At 35.0% G+C, this 21,852-nt stretch overlaps 1 protein-coding gene across 1 annotated transcript; it reads right to left on the reverse strand.

The window, feature by feature from the left end:
• Positions 1-3,660: 3,660 nt before the first annotated feature.
• LOC128528234 (extracellular calcium-sensing receptor-like) lies at positions 3,661-7,067 on the reverse strand. The gene is made up of 6 exons (XM_053500989.1): positions 6,883-7,067; positions 6,446-6,734; positions 5,299-6,054; positions 4,984-5,211; positions 4,736-4,859; positions 3,661-4,574 (listed from the first exon to the last, which is right to left on the reverse strand). Exons 1-6 carry the CDS (start codon positions 7,065-7,067, stop codon positions 3,661-3,663), a joined length of 2,496 nt encoding a protein of 831 aa, XP_053356964.1.
• Between the last annotated feature and the right edge of the window lie 14,785 nt (positions 7,068-21,852).

Here is a 21,852-nt window from a genome sequence, read left to right on the forward strand (position 1 = left end):
ACGGGATACAATGGATATTTAATCCTCCTGCTGGGTCTCACTTCGGTGGAATATGGGAAAGGCAGATAAGGTCAATTAAAAAAATCTTGAGGTCTGTACTAAAAGAACAAACACTAAACGATGAGAGCTTGCACACATTCCTGTGTGAGGTGGAAGCTATAATAAATGACCGTCCCCTTACCACCGCTACAGACGATCCCACAGACCTGGAGCCCCTGACACCTAACCACCTGCTGCTGATGAAAAAACAGCCAAACTTGCCTCCTGGTCTTTTCAAAAAAGAGGACACTTACGCACGTCGCAAGTGGAAGCAAATTCAGTATCTTGCCGACCTATTCTGGAAGCGATGGGTGCGTGAATACTTGCCCTTGCTTCAGGAGCGCCAAAAGTGGTATCAGGTGAGAAAAAACCTCTCGATTGGAGATGTAGTTCTAATAATTGATAAGTCTTCTCCAAGAAATTCATGGGTCGTCGGACGGATCACGAAAGTGTTCCCTGATAAAAAAGGACTTGTGAGGCGTGTACTGGTCAAAACTAAAACCAGTACTCTGGAAAGACCCATCGATAAGCTGTGCCTGATATGTGAAATGGACTGTTAATCACCTTATAAAGTAGTCATGTTCCTCTCATTTGGTACGCAGCAATATGAATACCTTAAGTTAAACCGTTAAAAAATGTTTAAAGTGTTAAGAAAGTTAATTATAAAGTGTTAAGAAAGTTAATTAAAATTTTAATCCAATAGTAAATATTGTGGCCCAATTGTAAAAAAAAAACAAACAAAAAAAAAAGCAAAAAGTGTGTAATTGTCAGTCTTCCTGCCTGTCAATTAGGGGCTGGAAATGTAAGGGCCATATTTCATTCTTGTGATTTGTTGTTATGTTTATCTTATTTCAGTTTATTAGTTAAGCATTAAGCATTAAGTATCATAAATATAATTTGTATTGTGACATCATTTCATGTGTTGTTCTGTGACATCATCCCACAGTTATACAGTTCCATGTCTATCACGCACGTTAGTTGTAGTTGTTGTTAAGACACGGAAGGATACAGAAAGATGTGGAGCACACAAGCTTTTGACCGTGAGACAGTAAGCTAAAAGGAATACAGTAAAATAAGTTGTTGTAACTGTAATCCATCGAAGCTACAGAACACAGCAAGCGACTTGTCGTGACTACAGTGGATTTATGCAAGAAACTGTAACAACCGTTGTTTTTGATGTTGAAAATAAACAAGAGACAAAGAAATCAACGAAACGTCTGATGTCGTCAGTGACACTGTGTAACTAAAGACACGCGTCAGAACTTGTGAATAACATGCACCTATACACACTAAAATAATATTTGCTGGATGCCGTATGTTTCAATGAAATTAATATTAGCATTGTTACTGTACTAATTGTGATAGTTACTCCATAGTAAGTTTAAATTTGAATAATAGGTTTTTATGTCAGTGGTTTATTAGTTACTTTTCTTTTTGATATGCAGAAACAAGGCTTGCTACGTTTTGACCTGATGTGCTTAGTTTAATGCCCTTCTGTCCTCCCGTATGCAGGACTTGAGGTTTCGCCCTTGTGTATGGTAAAAGCCAGTATGAATGAAGTCTGTTCGAATACTCTCACACCTTGTTAGCAATATCAGCCATATATCTCATTATCTGTTTTTATGAGGTTTAATAACGCTGTCATTTCAATAATTTGGGAACATTATGGATGTTGGGACACCATTAGTAGTAAGTTTTTGAGTGTTAGAAATATGTTAATGAAATTACCAGGTCAACATTGACTAATTGACATTGGGATAACATTGAACAAACGACCACAAAACAATGTTGCAAATACAGTACAACTTTAAACAATATTTATTTTTAGCATTATTTTCATCTCTCAAGTTAGTTAAATTTATGTAGTGTTCATCCTACTGATAAAATGTTTTTTGTTTACTGTGTATAGACACAGTGTGCGCAAGAAACCAAAAACAAAACAAAACCGAACTTTCAAAGATGAATCGACAAATTAATGTATGATTACTCTTGTTCTGGAGGATTATCTCATACAGTATGTTCTGAAAATGTAGCGTTAATAAAAAGCAGTGAGGTGAAGGCCTGCTTGAGAACGTTCATTTACAGCCCAGCATTGTGCAAATGTCGACTGACTAAAGATTGATTAAAGATTGTTTTTTGTATTCCATAAAAATACAAGGAAATATACACGCCCATCAATATTTAAACTGCCCATATGTTTAATGTACTTCCTGAAAATTGACAAATATTATTGAAATACTATGGAAGTTTTAAATTGCTTAATTTTTATAGACTTACAATGACTGCATACTGTATATAGAGCTCTGAATCCTAACGCGAACATGAAATTTGGACCTCGGCTCTAAAGAAAGTTTAATTGACCGGACCTTCCTAAATTTTTACTTACTACCTCTGATCTATGGACATTGGGAAAATAAGCATTAAGCAGAATAATTGCTAGAAATAAAAGCTGAAATGTAGTTGTTTTGTGGGTGAATTTGCAACATTGTCTTAGGGTCATTCATCTTTATCTCAATTTTATTTAATATCCAATAGGGTTCCTGCTGGGTCATGTCTTTTACAGTGTGTGTGTGTGATACTGCTTTCTTACTGTATAAGGCAGTGTGCCCTTTGTCACACCAGCCACAAACAGTTCCCCAAAACACCACCAGAGGACATCATCCCCTAAGTTTGAAACAAGGCACAGCATTGAGAGTATGTGTTATGGTTTTTAGGCTATGACATATGCTGTTGGGCCTATAGTTCTATAAAATGAACCCTTTTATTAAGAAAAGAACAGGTCATATACATGTTACATTGGTAGGTGCTACACTTTTGTTGTGTTTAGTGAGTCAGTGAGCTGCGTTCCTTTAGGACAACCAAGTACATAAGAGTCATAAGAAAAACTGGATATGATTATTGATAACTTTTTGTATTTACATATGACACTTATTACTATCCACAAATGTTGCTCCAAGGCAGACTTTTCTCACATTATATTTAAAGGCAATTGCCATTGTTAGGTTATGTACAAAGAAAAACACCAGGTACTGTATAACATGAGATTAGGTTTATACACCCTACTGCAGCTTGCAGGCAGTACGTTTTGTAAATCAGACTAAATTAAAAACAAGTCCTTTTGCATCGTATAACGCACACATAGCCAGACTTGGTTAAAAAGTAGCATCAATCTCTGTAGAGTGTTCCCATATTACATCGTGGCCAGCTGCAGTTTAATTGATTGCATTGATGTTTCTGATTATTGTGTTTGTATGGCCACCTATTAGATTGCTTTATTTGTAAGGACATTCTCAAATGATGGTTGGTTTTGCCGGATTTTATTATTGGTGTTAATATGATTGTCTTTTATCATTTTTATAGATGCATATAAATAAATGTCTTCTTTTTTGGGTCAGAGGTAGCTCAGTGGTTAAAGCATTGGCCTATGGTTCGGAAGGTCCCAGGTTCAACCTAAGTTGCCACTGTCGGTCTCGTAAGCAAGGCCTTTAACCCACTGCTCAGATGTATAACAAGAAAAAATATAAGTCTCTCTGGACAAAGGTGTCTACCAAATGCCGTAAATGTGGTTATATTTCACCAAATATGATTTTTATTCATAGATTTTATGTTAGATATTTTTATTTAAAGAGATTTAGATGCCACTTTCCCCATTACACTTTTCTTTGTGTTCAGTTCAGGTTTAAAAAGAATAATATAACATTTTGGTGCGAATATACAGAATAGTAAAGCAAAGCTTGAGGCCAAAATAGCAAATATCTCCACAGCTACAGTAAATTTTCCAGGAGAGCTGACATAAGCTGGAATAAAGGTGATCCACACAGCACAGAATATAAGTATGCTGAATGTAATGTATTTAGCTTCATTAAAATTGTCTGGCAGCTTTCTCGCTAGAAAAGCTAAAACAAAGCACAAGAAAGCCAGAACCCCGATATAACCCAGTACAGCCCAGAAACCTATAGCTGAGCCCAGATTACATTCTAATATGATTTTTTCCTTGTAGTAATTCATGTTTTTGTAAGGAAAAGGAGGTGAAACTGTTAACCAAAGCACACAAATAAGGACCTGTATAAGCGTGAACGCAATAACACTGAGTCTCTGCTGTAGAGGCCCAAACCATTTCATGACATTACTGCCTGGAAGTGTAGCCCTGAAGGCCATTAGTACAACTACTGTTTTCCCCAAAACACAGGAGATACAGAGTACAAAGGTGATTCCAAATGCAGTGTGACGCAACATACAGGACCACTTAGAAGGCCGACCAATAAAAGTCAGTGAACAGAGGAAACACAGAGTCAGGGAGAACAGGAGCAGGAAGCTCAGCTCAGAGTTATTGGCCCTAACGATCGGAGTGTCTTTTTTAATTAAAAATAAAATAGCAACTAACACAGTTAATGTGGCTCCAAACACTGAAAAAAATACCAGTATTATTCCCATCACCTCTGTAAATGAAAGAAACTCTATAACCTTTAACACACATTTGTCCCTTCCATTATTAGACCAATATTCTCCTGGACACTGCTCACAGTTATATGAATCTGAAAAATAACCATGATTCAATTAGAATAGAAAATGACCATTGTTTTATTGATTTATGTATTGATTGTATTTTTCAGAAACTGGATCCTAAATAATATGAGGAAATAACAAAATGTTTGATTAACAAATTGCCTTTGAAACTTGGTAATGCTGGCGTTACCTGTCTGGTTACTGATCTCTCCCTCAGCACATGGTATACAGTCATAACAGCAGACAGGCCGCCCTTTCTGAACAGCTTTTCTGGTTCCTGGAGGACAGCTCTCACTGCACACAGACCTTGGCTTCTAACATTAACAATGTATAATGTTGCAAATTAGAACTATCCATATAAATGACAAAAATAAATTTTTCATGAAACATTTGTAATATAAAATCTCAAGATTGACAAAAACTTATCCACTATTGTACCTCTACTTTCCCTCCAGCCCAACTTATGTTGTTAACATTTAAGACAAATTGCTGCCCAGTCGGCAGAGAGGCATCATAATACCCCACAACCATAAACTTTACTTCTCCGTCAAAGCCTCGTTGCCAGTTCACTACATCATATTTTGCAGCAGTTGCCCCAGTGCGGTCAAACCAAACCTGTTCTCCAGTTTTGGTTTTAAAATTTACCTTTTTCAGTGACTCAACAACCTTTAATGGAAAACAGAGCAATAGGAATCATCATATGAACATATAAGTCATAGCCTAGGTGTTTCTTTCTTTTTAAATTATCTTTACCTCCCACGATTTTAGTGTCTTGCCTTTCTCACAATTATTTATTTCTGTGCATCTCATCAGGCTGTGTAGAGAATGAGCCACAGCATAAACTGCATTGTAGATGTTATTTGCATATCTCAATTCTGCTATATCCTCATTGTAGTTTTTAAAAGGAAGTATTTCCTCATATCTGCTGCAGTAGTTATTAGTTTGATGAATGTTTCCCTCTATATTCAAGCATGGAAAATCTGTTTGCCAAAATTCCTTAACAACATACTCAGTAAAACTATTAATGTTCAGTTTTCCCACATCAAATCCCATGGATCCGATCAGTAGATTGTAACTTGTTGGTGTTACTAGATTGACTGCAGTAATCCAAGCCTCAACACCAATCATCTGGTAGCCAGTGACATTCCTCAGAATAAGCTCTTCTACTAGGACATTCATCTCAACATGGCCAAGAAATACAATAATTACTTTAGCTGTGCCCTTAGTAATGATGTCCACCACTTTTAAGAGTTTTGCAGTATCTGACCGTTCAAACTTCTCAGAGTACTCAACACATATTCCCTCCTCTTTGGCTGCATTTAGAAAAATGGCCATTCCACTGTTTCCATAGTCATTATCACTGTTCACTGCTCCGACCCAAGACCAGCCAAAGTGCTTGACCAAATATGCCAGCGCTCTACTCTGGTAGTAGTCACTCGCTATGGTCCTAAAGAAAGAGGGGTACTCTTTTCTGTTGCTTAGACATTCACATGTAGCAGCATGACTTATCTGAGGACAAAGATTTTAAGAGCACACTTTTACCACAAGTTTGTTTATCTAGAATTTAGTATTTTTCTATTTACATATTTTTAAGGGCTTTTACGAGATCCTGTAGCTTTACCAGAGGTACAATTCGAAACTAAAAACATTAAAACAACTGTGATATACTGTATAAAAACAGGGATGGAGCTATGTTGTGTGGAACAACTGTGAACAAAGGAATATTAAAGTTCTTACTAATAGTACTTGGCTAAAATCCATGTTCCTTTACATTACCCACTGCCATATATTGAACATTGTGTCGAGTAAATCTTAAGACTGGTCACATATTCATGTATACAGTATGTATATGTGCATCTGAATGCATAGGCAATAGTGTGGTTATATATCCGATCCTTACCACTGGGATGTGAAAAGGCCCTGTAGTTTTTGTGAGTACTACGGTAGGAGAAGACTCTGACTCCCCTATGATGGCTTGTACTACTGCATGTCCAGTGCAAGAATCATCCGCTGTTGTGTCCTGACCGTTCATCAAAGCCATGGCTGCCTTCATAGATAACAATCTTGAGCCACAATTATCATAAATCCTGTAACCAATTGAAATATTTGGGAGCAAACTGCTGCTTCTGTTGATTTCATCAATTACAAAAGTCATGGTCTGAGCAAATCGAAACTCTCTAAGGTTAAAGCTGTAGACATTCCCAGAAAAAAATAATAAATAAAATAAAATACAAATTCATATTTACTGTTTAGGAAAAATAAAAAGGTAAAATTTAATGTATTTCATATTTCTTTCAAAATACAGTAATTAAATAGAACTTTTCAATCGTAACAAACCTAGTGCATATGAGAGGATCAGGTTTTTTAGTATATGGCAAAGAAAGAAGTTTTATATCACCATGTATAGAAAATAGACCTCCAATTATTACATCTCCATCTTTAGACAATAGAGGATATGATGGACTGTCTAGAATATGGCAACTGTCCCTTGTTGCCAGACTGAAATAAAGCATAAACTGCATCACCAAGAAAAACATCCTAAAACTGATCAAGAGTTTTGGCTTTATGAATTCTCATCAAATAAAAAGTACTCACATTTTTATAGGCATGCACGGAACTCTTTTGATTATGACCATTACATTTGGACAAATCAGAAAGCATGAGTTTTATGATGTCATTATGGTTCAGCATGTTTAAAAGGATCCCTTTAAATGTATATTTGGAGAAATAGAGTGGAGGGTGTAGAATGGCTTTCAAGTCTATAGAAATGCAATGGAGCAATGAGCATATATATTTTTTAAAGAGACTAATGGTGTTTAAGTGATGGTGGCAGAGAATGCTGTCTAATGCATTGCTTCAAAGTTTCCCAAACCTTTTTAAATCATCTGAAATGTGGTGAGTGTGTAGACCACAGAAAATGATATAATTTTTATCCTCATAAAACAGTTTAATGGACACTCCCTGTCATGTAGATAGTGCCATTCAAGAGACCACTGTCAAGAAGAAGGCACTTATTTTACCTAATAGCCTCTACTGGTAAGGCCCTAATACTCATAATGGACAGTTTGTCAGTACACTTAGGCTTGTCAGTAAACTCTGACCACAGCTTCTTTAGTTAGGATTTTTTTTTAGGACAAACTATGAACACTAGATTTAGATCTAATTATAATTTTGTGATTAGTGCTTTTTTTGGTGTCTGTTGAATCTCTGTTTGCTGATTCCCCCATCTCTGTCCCTTATGTCTATCTGCATTTAAATCTAGCCTAGCCTGTGAAGCAGTGATTAAGTTGTTGACCACCATGACCATATTTCAAGGGCCACCACCCCTTAGAGTAGGACGAAGCCATCAAGATGGCCTCAGCAGTGCAAAACTCTCCAGATAATTCTGTCAGCTCAATGATGCATTGGCCAGTTAGGGGGCCACAAAAGGCAAACACAAGATGGGGCTTTTTAATTGTGGAGTAGCTTTCTGTAATGTGACCAGCTGCTCTCCCTGATCTTGCAATTTGTGTGAGGTCACCCCTACCCCACCCCGGGTAACCCAGGATCCCCTGCTTCAGCTCCAGTCCAAGCCCAAGTTTCACCCCACTCCCTAGAGCCAAGCCACATCTACAGTTCCTGCACCTCAAAGCTTTAATCCAAATCCAGAAGAGTGCTGTCGGTTTCTGACAGGTAGTTGCTGCACTTCAAGCCCCAGAATTAAATCTCCATGTTATCCCATAACTCCTCATTAATAACTCCTAATTATGGCTTTGGCTAAATTCCAACTGGGAATAACCGTTACAGTGGCAAGCTTTGAGCACTTCTGGATTTCATTGTTTAAATTTCAAGCTCACCAAAGTTCATTACAGAATGAGTCTGCGCTGCCTACTGTATACTACTTAGAGGGTTTGCATGATGACCTGCATGCTATATGTAGCGCATTATGTGAAGAGTAAATCATGACTTGACATTTAGTGAGGTGCTCTCCCAAAACATAACCTAAGTTGGTTAAACATTTGTTCATGTTCTATAACACTTATCCTGTGCAGGGTCTCAGGGGGCCTGGAGCCTATCCATGAGACTTTGGGCATGAGGAGTGATATACTCTGGACAGGGTGCCAATCCATCACAGAGCACACACATACAATGGGTAATTTGGGAAGGCCAACTAGCCTAACCTGCATGTCTTTAAACTGTGAGAGGAAACCAGTTTACCGGGATTACCAGGAGATCCAAACCCCTGGGAATTAAAGCCTCACCCCTGGAGGTGCAAGGCCACAGTGCTAACCACTATGTCATCGTGCCACCTTAAATACAATGAACACATTTCAAAATATTTAAAAGAAATTCTGATTAAATCATCATTACCCATATTGCTGTTTCACCATAATGATGGTTTATAATGGTCAAAAGTTTATATATATATATATATATATATATATATATATATATATATATATATATACATATATATATATATATATATATATATATATATATATATATATACAATCCATACATTATCTTTTTTTAAGTGGGCCAATACAAGTAAATGTATGTAGATAGAGAAATACCATTGGAGTGGTTGATAGGGAAGTGAAGTTGTAGAGCTGTAGTTTCATGTAGACTATTTGTGACCACCTTGGGCACCTAGGCATGGGTGGTTTAGGGAAAAGTTTTAGTGAAGTTTTAAATGTAAGCTAGGTGTAAATGTAGTTTATGCTAAAAACATCCATACAATCCATGCATATTTTTCTTAAGTTTTGTACCTCAATGCATCTCCCTTTCAAAGATTTAATTGAGAGAAGGTTCTACAATTTAATATCAGTTTAGTCTGTATATAGTTTGTGATTACATCAAAAATAAATTACTAAAATAAAATAAAATAAAATATGTCCTGTTGCTGTTAGGCCTTTATCAAAGAAAAAACTAAATGCCATTGTATGTTCAAGCAATGCTATGTCAATTTTCAGACTTTTTATAGAGGGGCCCTTTGAAATGATTAAAAGGATCATATATTATCTATTAGGTTCAATGTTTAATTATTTAACTTCTTATTTTCTATATTATCACAGTAGCTGTGAAATTTAGAATTAATAAAATATGCAGATTGGAGGCCCAAATGGCCTGCAAGAGGCCTAGATCAATACTAGGGCAAGAAGATACCTGTTTTGTTCTTAGAAAAAACATGTATACTAAAGTCTTATAAGTTAAAATGTTTAAATCATTTTGCAATTAGTAGTAATTCCAAAGACAAAATACACAATTTATCTTTTACATTTGATTTAACTGTTGACGCTTTTGCACCATGGACTGTTTTTGCTGTGTCACTGTTGTTGAGAGAAATGCATATCCCTGCAGATACAGAATTAACGTTGTTATTTTAGAAACAGCAGGGGGCTAATTAATACAATTGTTATTTGTGTTTATAATGCTAGCTTTCCAAGTGAGTGGAAAGGTTTCTGTTTTGTCAGCTTGTTCTCTCAGGTTGTAACTTGTCACCCTTAAAATCCCTATAGACCCTACCTCTCTTTGTTTCTCTTCTATTCTCTCATCTGTACTGTCTCCCTTAACTCATTTTCTGATATTAATTTTGATATAATTTTAATATTTGAGCTTCATACTAAGTTTATGAACATTTATTTAATAATTAACTGCATTGTGTGCACAGGTTAAAGCAATCAATCATAACTTATAAGAACAAATTATAAGAAAAAAAGGATTTTATAGTGGAGATCATATAATAATGCATATCTGTCATTACATCTTCTAAATTAAAATAATAACTATTAATTAATCGAATAAAATAGTTTTTAGTGACTTTTACAGTAACAATACAGTAATTTGCTTTTGATTGATTTCTACATTAATTTTTACATCTTTTATATTGTTATAATGAATTTTTAAGTTTATAATTAATAAGTCCTTATAGAGTGTGTCAGGCCCAAAACAGGAGAATGTTTGTCTTAACAGCTAGGCATAAGGGGTTAAGGGCCTTGCTCAAGTGCCCTACAGTTACAGGGTGGTATTTGATCTCATAACTTTTGTGATAAACATTTCAATGCTTTAACCAAAGGGCTACCACTGTATGGATTGGTAATAACAGAGGCCTTAGGTAAAGGTTTTAAATAAAATACATTTTCCATTAATTGAACCATATAGGACCCTACATATGACAACATCACAATCTCTTTTACTGTAACTACAGTATATTGTATATCCTTGTAGGACCATCTGAGGATGGGCATTTCTCCCACTCAACAAAATTTAGTTGTATAACGACAATGACGATACTGTATTATCTTATCTTATCTCTGCTAAACTTCCTTTGTGAAGACATTTATCAAGTTTAGTAGTGGAAACACAAACAGTAAAAACAAATGATAAGGCAAGGAGCTGTAAAGCTGCTTTGTGACAATGACCATTGTTAAAAGCACTGTAGAAATAAAATGAAATTTAATTAAAGTTTGAATCTCAGGGGGTTAATATACCTGTAATATTTTATGAATTTCCATTTGCTTCCTCGGCTATGGTCAGGTATGGTTGAAGAAGGAATTTTAAGGAAAGTTTTAAAAGTTTAAAGGTTTTTGATAAGCCTGTTAGCTGCAGTTAAAACATTCAAATGGTGCAATTTTTAAAGAAGGCCATGCGTGCATAACAATCCCGGCCTAGGTGGCTCGGAGCCCACTGCAGTTGTTTCTGTGAACATTCTTGGAAACTGAAACGCGTCACCAATTTAAGAAAGAGATGTATTTAGGAACTACACACACAATTATTTCCCATGAAGCAGGCCATTTGATCATGTCTCTTGCATAATGAGAAAACTTTCGACCTTGATGGTGTCCAAGCACTAGTGAAACACTGGTATAAGTGCATTAGTGCAGCAGGGGATTATATAGAGACATAAAGGTAGTTTTACTGTTAAAACTGTGTTCTGTCATTCTGCACAATTTAAGTTTCTGGCTTGACTTGAACACCCCTCACAGTATATGATATGAGGTAGAGCAGTGGTTCTTGTATTTATTATTGAGCTTGACTGGTCAAATCTTTAAAGTTTATAAGTAATGATCATTTGGCATCGGCAGTGTTCAGATATTGGATAGCACAGGCTAATGACAAATAGAGCATAGAGAAAAAAAGAAAAATAAACTATCATTCACATTTGCTGAGAAGAAGCATTCTAAAATGAGGTGGGATACCAGTAATGCTTTCCAAGGTCATCTGGTGTTTCTGGCCTTTCAACATTTGTTAATTTTACACAGGTGACCCAGATGAGGCAAATGAGACCCAGATTACATTAAGTAGAATTGAATGATAGATCATTTTACCTAATCTGTCACGAGTGGGGTGTTGTGGCAGGTGTTGAACGCCGTGGGCGGAAGGAGCAGGCATAGAGGCAGAGGGGTGGTGTAACCAAAAAGAGTCTTTTAATGGTGGTGAAACACAAAGTATAAATAAAGACACAAACAAAGGAACAAACAAACTCAAACAATACTTAAGACACAGACTGGAGGGAGACACATAACACGCCCTGTGGCGAGACACAGGCAGAGGGAGACGCATAACACGCCCTGTGGCGAGACACAGGCAGAGGGAGGACAAACATAACAGGACACACAGACTATGCGTGGAGCTGAGACTGGACACCAGAGGGAGACACTAGAGAGGAGGGAGACACTAGACCAAGAGAGGGACGGGATGAGGGCTAAAGACATGGCAATCAGCTAGGCATGGCTTTTAGCTAAACATGGTTAAGCTGTGTTTAACCATGTCAGTTAGCTACACATACACCTAGCTAAGCATGTCTTTAGCCCCAACATGCACTAAGCTACACTTACCTGATAGCCAAACACACACCTAACTGCTTACCTGCTCTAGCTAAACACAAGAACACAGGAGGACAGGACTGAATCAGCTCCACTAACACAGACACACAAAACATACACAGAGACATTGCCAATAAGAGAGCCCAAGTCAACACAACTAAAATCAAAGTACAAACTAAACAAATAACAAAGCAGAACAGAACAAAATGCCCACACAAATGACAGTGGTTTTACCAAAAATGCTCGACCCAGTTTCCCAGGCTAAACAGCTATTTATAGATTGATTGATGGCTACCTCGGTTCAGGTGTGCACTCGCATCACCTGACCGAGGTGACTGCTGGGAAACTGAGTCGGCCAACAAAAACTACAAAATAAAAAAAGAGACCTCTAGTGGCGGACCCTTACATAATCCTACACCTTGCTTGCCCTCACCTTAATCCTGCCATCCCTGTCCTTTCCTGTGTTCCGTCACCTTTACATTTGCCAGACGTTTTAAGTCGTCTGATGGAATTGATGTGTCATGCAAGTCAATTATTGACAGCATATTGAAAGGAAATTGATTTGCTTGCCCAATCCAACTCACAGCAGGCCAACGTAATGATACTGTGAGAAGGCCTGCTGGTGTTCCAGGCTGTAACTGTTCTCCAGTTCATGCAGAAGTGACCCTCTTGCTGCGAGAGGAATGGTGATTACAGGCGTTGATGGCCATAGAAATTATTTCTGGCCCTTTCTTTAGCATATGGTCATATGGTATATGTGGATATGTATTTATGTATGTTTGAATAGCATGTTATGTACATCTGTGGTATTATATTGTGGTGGCACAGTGACTTAGTGATTAGCTCTTTTACCTTGCACCTCCAGGTCTCGGGTTTGATTCCAGTGACAGGTCTGTGTGCGTGGAGTTTGTATGTAGTGTGTAAATGCATGTGAGAATGTTGACCGGAGGTCCTACCAAGGTTGTACAAATGGGAATAAATACAATGGTTACCACTGACCTCCACAGTCACTAGTTGGACTACAGAGGTTCCTAGATGGAAGGATGGATAATATGTTATATTATATTAAAATAAGGTATTAAACTAAAGACGTACTTGATGGGTCTGTGGATATTTCTTCTTGCAATAGTTTTCGGGGTTCTTGGCTAAAAGACATTAAAAAAAAGATACAGGAAGTATAAGACAAGACTTTGCACAGGATTGCTAAAATAGGGGCTTTTCCCCAAGGAACTCTTATGGCTTTATCATGTTTTACTTGCTGTTAGACCTTAATCACAAAAAAAACAGATACACTAAATAGATTATTAATTTAATTTATGCTCTGTAAATCTCCAAAGGTAACCTTTTATAGAAAGATCATAGGAAAAATAACCATGTACCGTTTACACATTGAGTGAGGCCTACTTCATTATTTGGACAAGGAAACCATTTTTTTCTCCACTGAAATATTATGTATACTAAGGTGTATATACTATGGAATTATACAGTTATGGGACATATCCAATATTCTAATAATTCAGGCCTGTAGGTAAAATTAAAATTGTAATTTGTAGTATATACAGAAGACAAAATGAATATTTTATCATTTACATTTGATAGACAGTTTAAAGCAATAAATTATGAGCAATAACTCATAAGAACAAAAATATAATTCCTTCAATAAATCCACCAAATTAAAATATTATATTTGTTAACAATGGAACATTTTTCCTATGAATAATCATCCTATTGGGATTTTCTTTGGGATAAGGATAGGGCATATAGGTTTAATTAATGATAAACTGCCATCTTAAAAGACAGTTTAAAGCAATAAATCATAAGAAATAACTCAAGAACAAAAATATATTTTTACCAATAAATCCAACAAATTAAAATATTATTTTTAGTCCAACTAATAGTTTTCAGTGACTTTTGCTTATCCTTTTCAAACACTATTACAATATGTGTAATCTGCCTTTAATTTATTCAAATATTAATCCCTACATCTTTTATTTTGTTAAACATATCCTTATAGAGTGTTTTAGGCCCACATCAGGAAAACAGACATATATCAGGCACATTTGTGGTATTTTGTACCTTACATTAATACACATTGAGTCAGGCCTACATCATTATTAGGACAAGGAAACCAGTTTTAGTATTATGTATCCTAAGATATATATACTATAGAATTCTACAGATATGGGACATATCTAAGTAAAATTTAAATGTTAACTTTTGTCATTTGTAGTATATACCAAAGACAAAATAAATATTTTATCATTTACTTTTGATTTAACTGTTGAATCTCACAAGTTATTGCATCATGGACAGTTTTTGCTGTGTCACTGTTGTTCAGAGAAATGTCAATCCCTGCAGATACAGAATTAATTTTGTTATGTTAAAGACAGCAGGGGGATAATTAATATGATTGTTATAATGTTTGGTTTCCAGAAGAGTGGAAAAGCTTCTGTTTTGTCAGCTTGCTCTCTCAGGTTGTAACTTGTCACCCTCAAAATCCCTATAGACCCTACCTCTCTTTGTTTCTCTTCTAAGCTGTCATCTGTACCCTCCAACCCCCCCCAAACACACACACACACAACTGATCCTTTGAGTCATCACCTGGGGAACAATATCATTTAACCTTTTTTCTCTGTATTATTACCCAAATATAATGGTAAAAATATAATATTCTAACATTGAATATTGTGCAAATAAAATAAAAAAAAATGTCAAATTAAATATTTAAGCTTTATATTAATAAATTGCATGTAAGGTTGCCTGTATTTGATACAGGACTGATGGAAAGGGCATATAGGTTTAATTAATGATAAACTGCCATCTTGATAGACAGTTTAAAGCTATAAATCATGAGAAATAACTTAAAAAAACAAAAATATATTTTCAGCAATAAATCCACCAAATATATATATATATATATATATATTTTTTTTTAAATGGAACATTTAACCTAACCAAAATCCTGACAAACCCTATTACAGTATGTGTAATTTGCCTTTAATTTATTTATATATTAATTCTTACATCTTTTATTTTATTATAACATGTCCTTGTAGAGTGTGTTAGGCCGGCATCAGAAAAAAAAAAAAAAAACTTATATTAGGTACATTTATGGTATTTGGAAGATGTACCAAGAAGATGTACTATTTATACACATTGAGTAAGGCCTACATCATTATTAGGACAAGGAAACCGGTTTTGTCCTCTGAAATATTATGTATACTAAGGTGTATATATATACTATAGAATTATACAGTTATGGGACTTACATTTATACAACACAGCAGTTAAGGAGTTATGGGCCTTGTTTAAGGACCCAAAACCTGCAGGTTGGTATTTGAATTCAAAACCTTGTGAAACGTATTTTTTTATTATACTGTAAATATCTACCACTGTATACATATTACATTTTATTTATTCTTTTTCAGCTTAGATGATTACTACTTTTAATCTCTTTTAATCGCTTTTCCACTCTCATTTATTATATCATATTTATCATTGTAGTATGAAAATTTTAAGTATTTATATACAGTAAACTTACATTTAGGCAATTGGCAGACGCTCTTATCCAGAACGACTTACATTTTTATCTTATTACACACCTGAGCAGTTGAGGGTTAAGGGCCGCGCTCAAGGGCCCAACAGTGGCAACTTGGTGGTTGTGGGGTTTGAACCTGGGATCCTCCGAACTGTAATCCAATGACTTAACCACTGAGCTACCCCTGGCCCTTAAACTTAAAACACATGATAGATACCTTTTGACACTGTCCACTCTCCACTACTGTTGGACTGTTTATAACAGTTTCCTTGTCCATGCAGTCCTTAAATGTTTTCTTCACATAATTATGGTTATGGCGACTGCCTTCACCACTGCCTTTTGCTATCTCGGACATGATCAGTTGCTCTCCCCTATTGTGCAATTTAAAGACCAGCAGGCCTCAGCACCCTCTATCTTACTGTAGCGCTGATCACTTAAAACCACCTTCTCCAGCTCCAATGCAAGCCCATTCACAACTCCCAGATCCAAGTCACATCTCCCTGCACCTTAAAGGTTTAACAGAAGCTAGGAGAGTGATGTGGGTTTCTGAACCAGAACCTCTACAGTACAAGCTCCTGGCATTAACCTTTCCCTCTCACCAGTCAATCACATCACAGGGCAAGCACTATCCTGGGCCACTGTCAGAGGATCTTCTCTGCTTCAACTACCAAGCTTTCACAGAGCATGTAAGACATGTCTAGTCAGTAGCCATGAAGCTTTCAAACACTTTTTTAGTGTGACTGACAACAACATTGCTTTCCATGCATGGTCTCCAACTGTTCGTAAAGGGTTTTATTACATAAGGGCAACTACATTCAAAGAACTATGTATTAATGTTCAGTGATGCCTTCCTCTAAGAGGAGACAAACCATACAAGCAAAATAAATACATTCCTTTAACCAAAACAGAACCTCCCATGTTCATTTCAGAATGATGGCTAATTTTCCAAGAATGCCAAGATTTCAATAAATATTTTTGTTTTTGCTTTATTACCTAGCCATTTGTAAAAATTAAAAAGTATAGTGATCAATCCTTGAGAAAGATTGTTCATATTTGAGCCAAAAAAGCCAAACAGATATACCCCTTTATTTAGTGCACCATTCATAGACGTGCACTGCAAAGGCAATGAACAATAACGAACTTACCAATATTCATAAAAACATCATTAAACAAACATGAAACACTTTATTATTCTTTTTTTTTTTAAAGAATGGTTTAGCAGGCTGTCATGGCATCCTGTTGCAGCACTAGTTCACCCTTATCCTTATCTATAAATTTTTTATATTTTGCACCTGATTGCACCCCCTTTTCAAACATTTTAAGTCATGAAACGTATACAGTGGCTTTGTAAAGTGCATCACTGTGGCCTTGAACCTGGGTTGAGGTTTCAATTCCCGCCTTAGGCCTGTGTGCGTGGAGTTGCTATGTTCTCCCTGTGCTTGGTGGGTTTGCTGGTTTCCTCCAAGATATATGTAGATTAGGCTTATTGGCATTCCCAAAATTAATGCAGTCTAACATCTGTTTGGCCTGTTTACATTATACATTAAGTGATATGATTTGAGCAATGTTATTTATATATATGTATTATGATTTTGACTGGCCAAATATATAAATAATATAAATAAATAAGTAAGAAGTCTTTAAATAATTATCACTAGGGATTAAAAGTGTTTGGACAAGTATAGGACAGGAATTTACATAGGATTGCTAAAATACGAGCTTTTGAGGAAGTTATGAGAATGCACTTAGAAACTTTTGCGATTTTTGTGTGGTTTGGTTTGCTGTAGGCCTTCATCACAGAATAAACTAGAAATAATTGTAAGTTTAAGCAAGGCTCTGCTGTTATCCAAAGATAAAAAGCAGGGTTGTATGAAGGGCTTAACATTTCCATTGCTCATTTATTTTCTATACTTTTATTTCTAATTTTCTTTTAACTTAAAAAATCTTCTATATTATAACAGTTGCTATACACTTCAAAAATGTTTAAGGTATTACTATTTTAAAAATATGGACTAGGGTCCATAAAGTACACTCAATGATTGAGGCCTTCATCATTTTAAGGCCAAAGAGGCGTGCGTTTGTCCTCTGAAATATCATGTATATACAGAATGTATTATAATTATGTACAGTTATGAAACATTTCTAAACACTGAAATAATTTCAGCTAGTAAGTAACATTAAAAAATTAACCTATGTGTAATTTACAAAAACAAAATAATATAAATAATATATAATTTAGATTTAAATCAGCTGTTGATGACATTGTTTTTGCTGTGTCACTGTTGTTCAGAGAAATGTCAATCCCTGCAGATACAGAATTAATTTTGTTATGTTGGAGACAGTAGGGGGCTAATTAATATGACTGTTATTTGTGTTTGTTTAACAGATTCTGTTTTGTAAGCTTGTTCTCTCAGGTTGTAACTTGTCACCTTCTAAATCCCTATAGATCCCACCTCTCTTTGTTTCTCTTCTATCATCCCATCTGTACTGTCTCCCTTAACTCCTTGCCTGAGGCACAACATCATTTAATCTTGTTTCTTTATACTTTTTACAAAAATATAATTGTTAAAGTTTAATATTTGAATATTAATATATGGTGTAAATTAAATATTTGATCTTTATACTGATAAATTGTATGTGATGTTGCTTAGTTTATACAGGACTGATATATACGTATTATATTAGGGAAATGGAGATAGTTAACAAATAAGCTGGCATCTTGGTGACCAGATTAAAGCAATAACTCATAAGAACAAACATATAATTTATTAGACATTATGTATTGGAGATCATGCTATTACACTATTACTAAATTTACCAAATTAAAATATTATATATATTTTATATAATTTTGCTGACAAATATCCCTGGCAGGAGGTAATGTCAGTGGAGGACCAGCCAGTTACATGGTTAAATTTAACCAACCAGTTAAAATAAAATGTAACATATTATTATAACTTTTCCTAATAGAGACTGAGACTGTCAAGCCCACAACAGATTAAAAAAAGCATAACAGGCATATATTATTTATTATATGACATTTGGAAGGTGGCCCTATTTTTAAAAACCTAGTGCACTTCAGGGCCTGGCACAAGGCCTAGACAGTGTCAGGTTGGCATTTGAACTCACAACCTACTGATCAGTAGTCCAGTGTTTCCACTATTGAATTACCACATACAGTACATTGCTAATAACATAGGCCTTAAGTAAAGGCTTCTAATGTAATACATTTTACATTGATTTCACCTTATGGAACTTCATTATCCTCATCTGAGGACATCATAATTTCAAATACACTGTATTTCTTCGGTTGTTATTCTGTTGCCCAACATCTCCCTTTTTAAGGCATTGATCAAGTTTAGTAGGTGCAAAAAAAAAAAACAGTGAAAATAATTTTAGGCCACATTAGATTTTTGGTATCAGTGGTTAATATATTATTATGTAATTTCTATACTATATTTTCCAGCTCAGATGATTATTGCATAGATTCCCTTTTACATTTAAAAAGTGACAATAAATCAGAGTTATTGTGAGAATATGACAACGGGTGCTTAGTAAGAAAAGTTTTTTTTTTTTTCATGATTATTGTCCAAATATAGTTAACTGATGCTGATAGATCAGCCCATGTTCTGTAGTCTTGATAAAGTTGCTTGTCCAGTTGGGTGGGTACCCAAGGTGGGTAGATTTATGGTTCAGAATTAATAATAAAAAATAAAAATAAAACTTTATGTTACATTTAATTTTAAAAAGTTCTTATTTGTTAGGCCTTCATGAGCATTGAATGTACATGACTTTACTCTTCCTAGACTCAAGTATACATATAATATACACATTTCCTGTAATAAACATATACTGTAGCGAGGCCTGCATAGTAATTAGGACATGGTCATAATTAGAGCAACCAAGGCCATGTGTTTACCATGGTTAATTTTGTATTGACATTTGACCCTGATCATTAAAATTTTAATCAGAATAGTATATTGTAAAAGGTACAGTAGTATAAGAGGACAGGATTACTAATAAAATATTTCATAAAGGCAGGCTAAGACTGTAAGTGGGCAGTACAAAGAGGATTTTGAATGATGGACACCATGTGGTGGGCATTAAATGTGAATGTGAACTCAAAATTAAGGCTGACCACATGAAAGTTGCTAAAGTATTACATCATTTAATAAAGAGCAATAGGTAAAAAAAAAAAAAAAAAAAACATCCTCACTTAATTAATTACAAATGTTTTTCAACTTGCTTCAACCTGTCATGATGAACGGGCTGTTTATCTTTTAATCATGTTGTGACCAAAAAGATTATTCCTCTGTGTATCACCTGTTATCTTCAGCACTTCGCTTGCATTTAACGCAGAGCAGCTAATTAAATATAGAACAACATCTTTAATGAGACAAGTTCTTGTTTTAACAACTGACATGGAAACAGATACCTGTTGGCACATGTTTAACAAGTTGCCCCACACCTGACACCTGTCCTCAGGCCTGGGCAGAACTGATCCGTCGGAGATGCCCTTCTCCACTGAAACTCCCTCAGCTGCTGTTTTTTATTTCTTAACTCCAATTAAACCATGTCTTTAAGCATTTGCTAATTAAAAACTGAAACAAAGGCACAAAACAGGAACTTTGTTTTTCTTGAGCTCATTTAGAACATAACTTAGCCCTCGGGACAAGGATGATTTGTTTTTGTGAGGTTGGAGCCATCACTTGCACTCTAGAGACAAAGAGAAAAGGCTTTATTGATTTTTTTGTTGTTGTTGTTTTTTCTACACCTGTTGGTTCATACTAATATTTTTTTTAAATAAAAATTGTTTTGAAAACAGATAATAATAAAAAAAAAAAAAACATTAAAACTATTGTATCAGTCTGGCATCAAATGACCAGATGGCTTTGCTGATTGTTAGTGACCTTTCAGTAAATTGCAATAATGTGCTTTGCTATTGGTGCGGTTTTATAAAATAAAGGTCCTGGTAAATAATACTTAAACTGGGCCATGCAAGACCAGAGCTAACAAACAGTTGTAACTTTAATGAGCCATTGTGTAATTACTATTTATTTTTGGCATATTATCAGAATTTTTACACATGGACACTAACATGCACATTTGCTGTCTTATGCCTGCAAACGTATGAAATCACAAGCAAGATATCGGGCATAAGATATTTATTTCGATATGGTACAATATGCAGGATTAAGTCTAAACTATACTATATTCTACATACTGCCTAATGTGCAGTGTCGTACTGCACACAACTTCCTATTACTAGAGGCCTAAAAATAAATGATGATGACTCATTTCTGCTTGCCATTTCTGGAACTGAAACAGGATAATTATATTATACTGTAGTTTTAAAAATAAATATTCTGAACATATGCCATATCTATTTAATTTATATTTCCTACTGTAAATTAAAATCAATAAAATAACTTCAACACCAGCAGTTTACTAGTCTTACTGCCCAAAACAGTTATATCATATTTTACAACAACTCATGCTTAATAATTTTCAAATCATATTTAATTTATGTAACAGAAACTAAACTATGGCAATGTTATAATCCAAAAATGAACACAAAGTATCTTCAGGTTCATCAGTCCTCAAGATCACAGAGAATTCAAACTAAAATACAGGCTTCTACTCATTAATGACGCTATCCTGAGGCCCTGTTTCTACCAAATCACCTAATCACAATACCATTATTTTTTTGCCATTTTACTATTCAATAATAATAATAATAATAATAATTATTATTATTATTATTATTATTATTATTATTATTATTATTATTATTACTATTATCATCACTATATTATTATTACTATTATTATTATTATTATTAATAATAATAATAATAATAATAATAATACAACAGCACATAAAGTGTTAAATTAATAAATCAAATAAAAACTATTTTTTATAAAGCTGTCTTTATGGTACATTTTTAATACTTAAAAAAAA

Source organism: Clarias gariepinus, chromosome 7, assembly GCF_024256425.1.
Source record: "Clarias gariepinus isolate MV-2021 ecotype Netherlands chromosome 7, CGAR_prim_01v2, whole genome shotgun sequence".
In the NCBI taxonomy this organism is placed as follows: domain Eukaryota; kingdom Metazoa; phylum Chordata; class Actinopteri; order Siluriformes; family Clariidae; genus Clarias; species Clarias gariepinus.

Bases quoted from the DNA above. Each gene is read 5' to 3' on its own strand.
- LOC128528234 (XM_053500989.1), bottom strand. From the start codon at position 7,067: ATGCAGTTTATGCTTTATTTCAGTCTGGCAACAAGGGACAGTTGCCAT. The intron at 5,212-5,298 runs GTAAAGATAATT...TTTCCATTAAAG, and splicing joins AGACACTAAAATCGTGGGAG to GTTGTTGAGTCACTGAAAAA. The intron at 4,860-4,983 runs GTACAATAGTGG...TGTTAATGTTAG, and splicing joins GGGCTGGAGGGAAAGTAGAG to AAGCCAAGGTCTGTGTGCAG.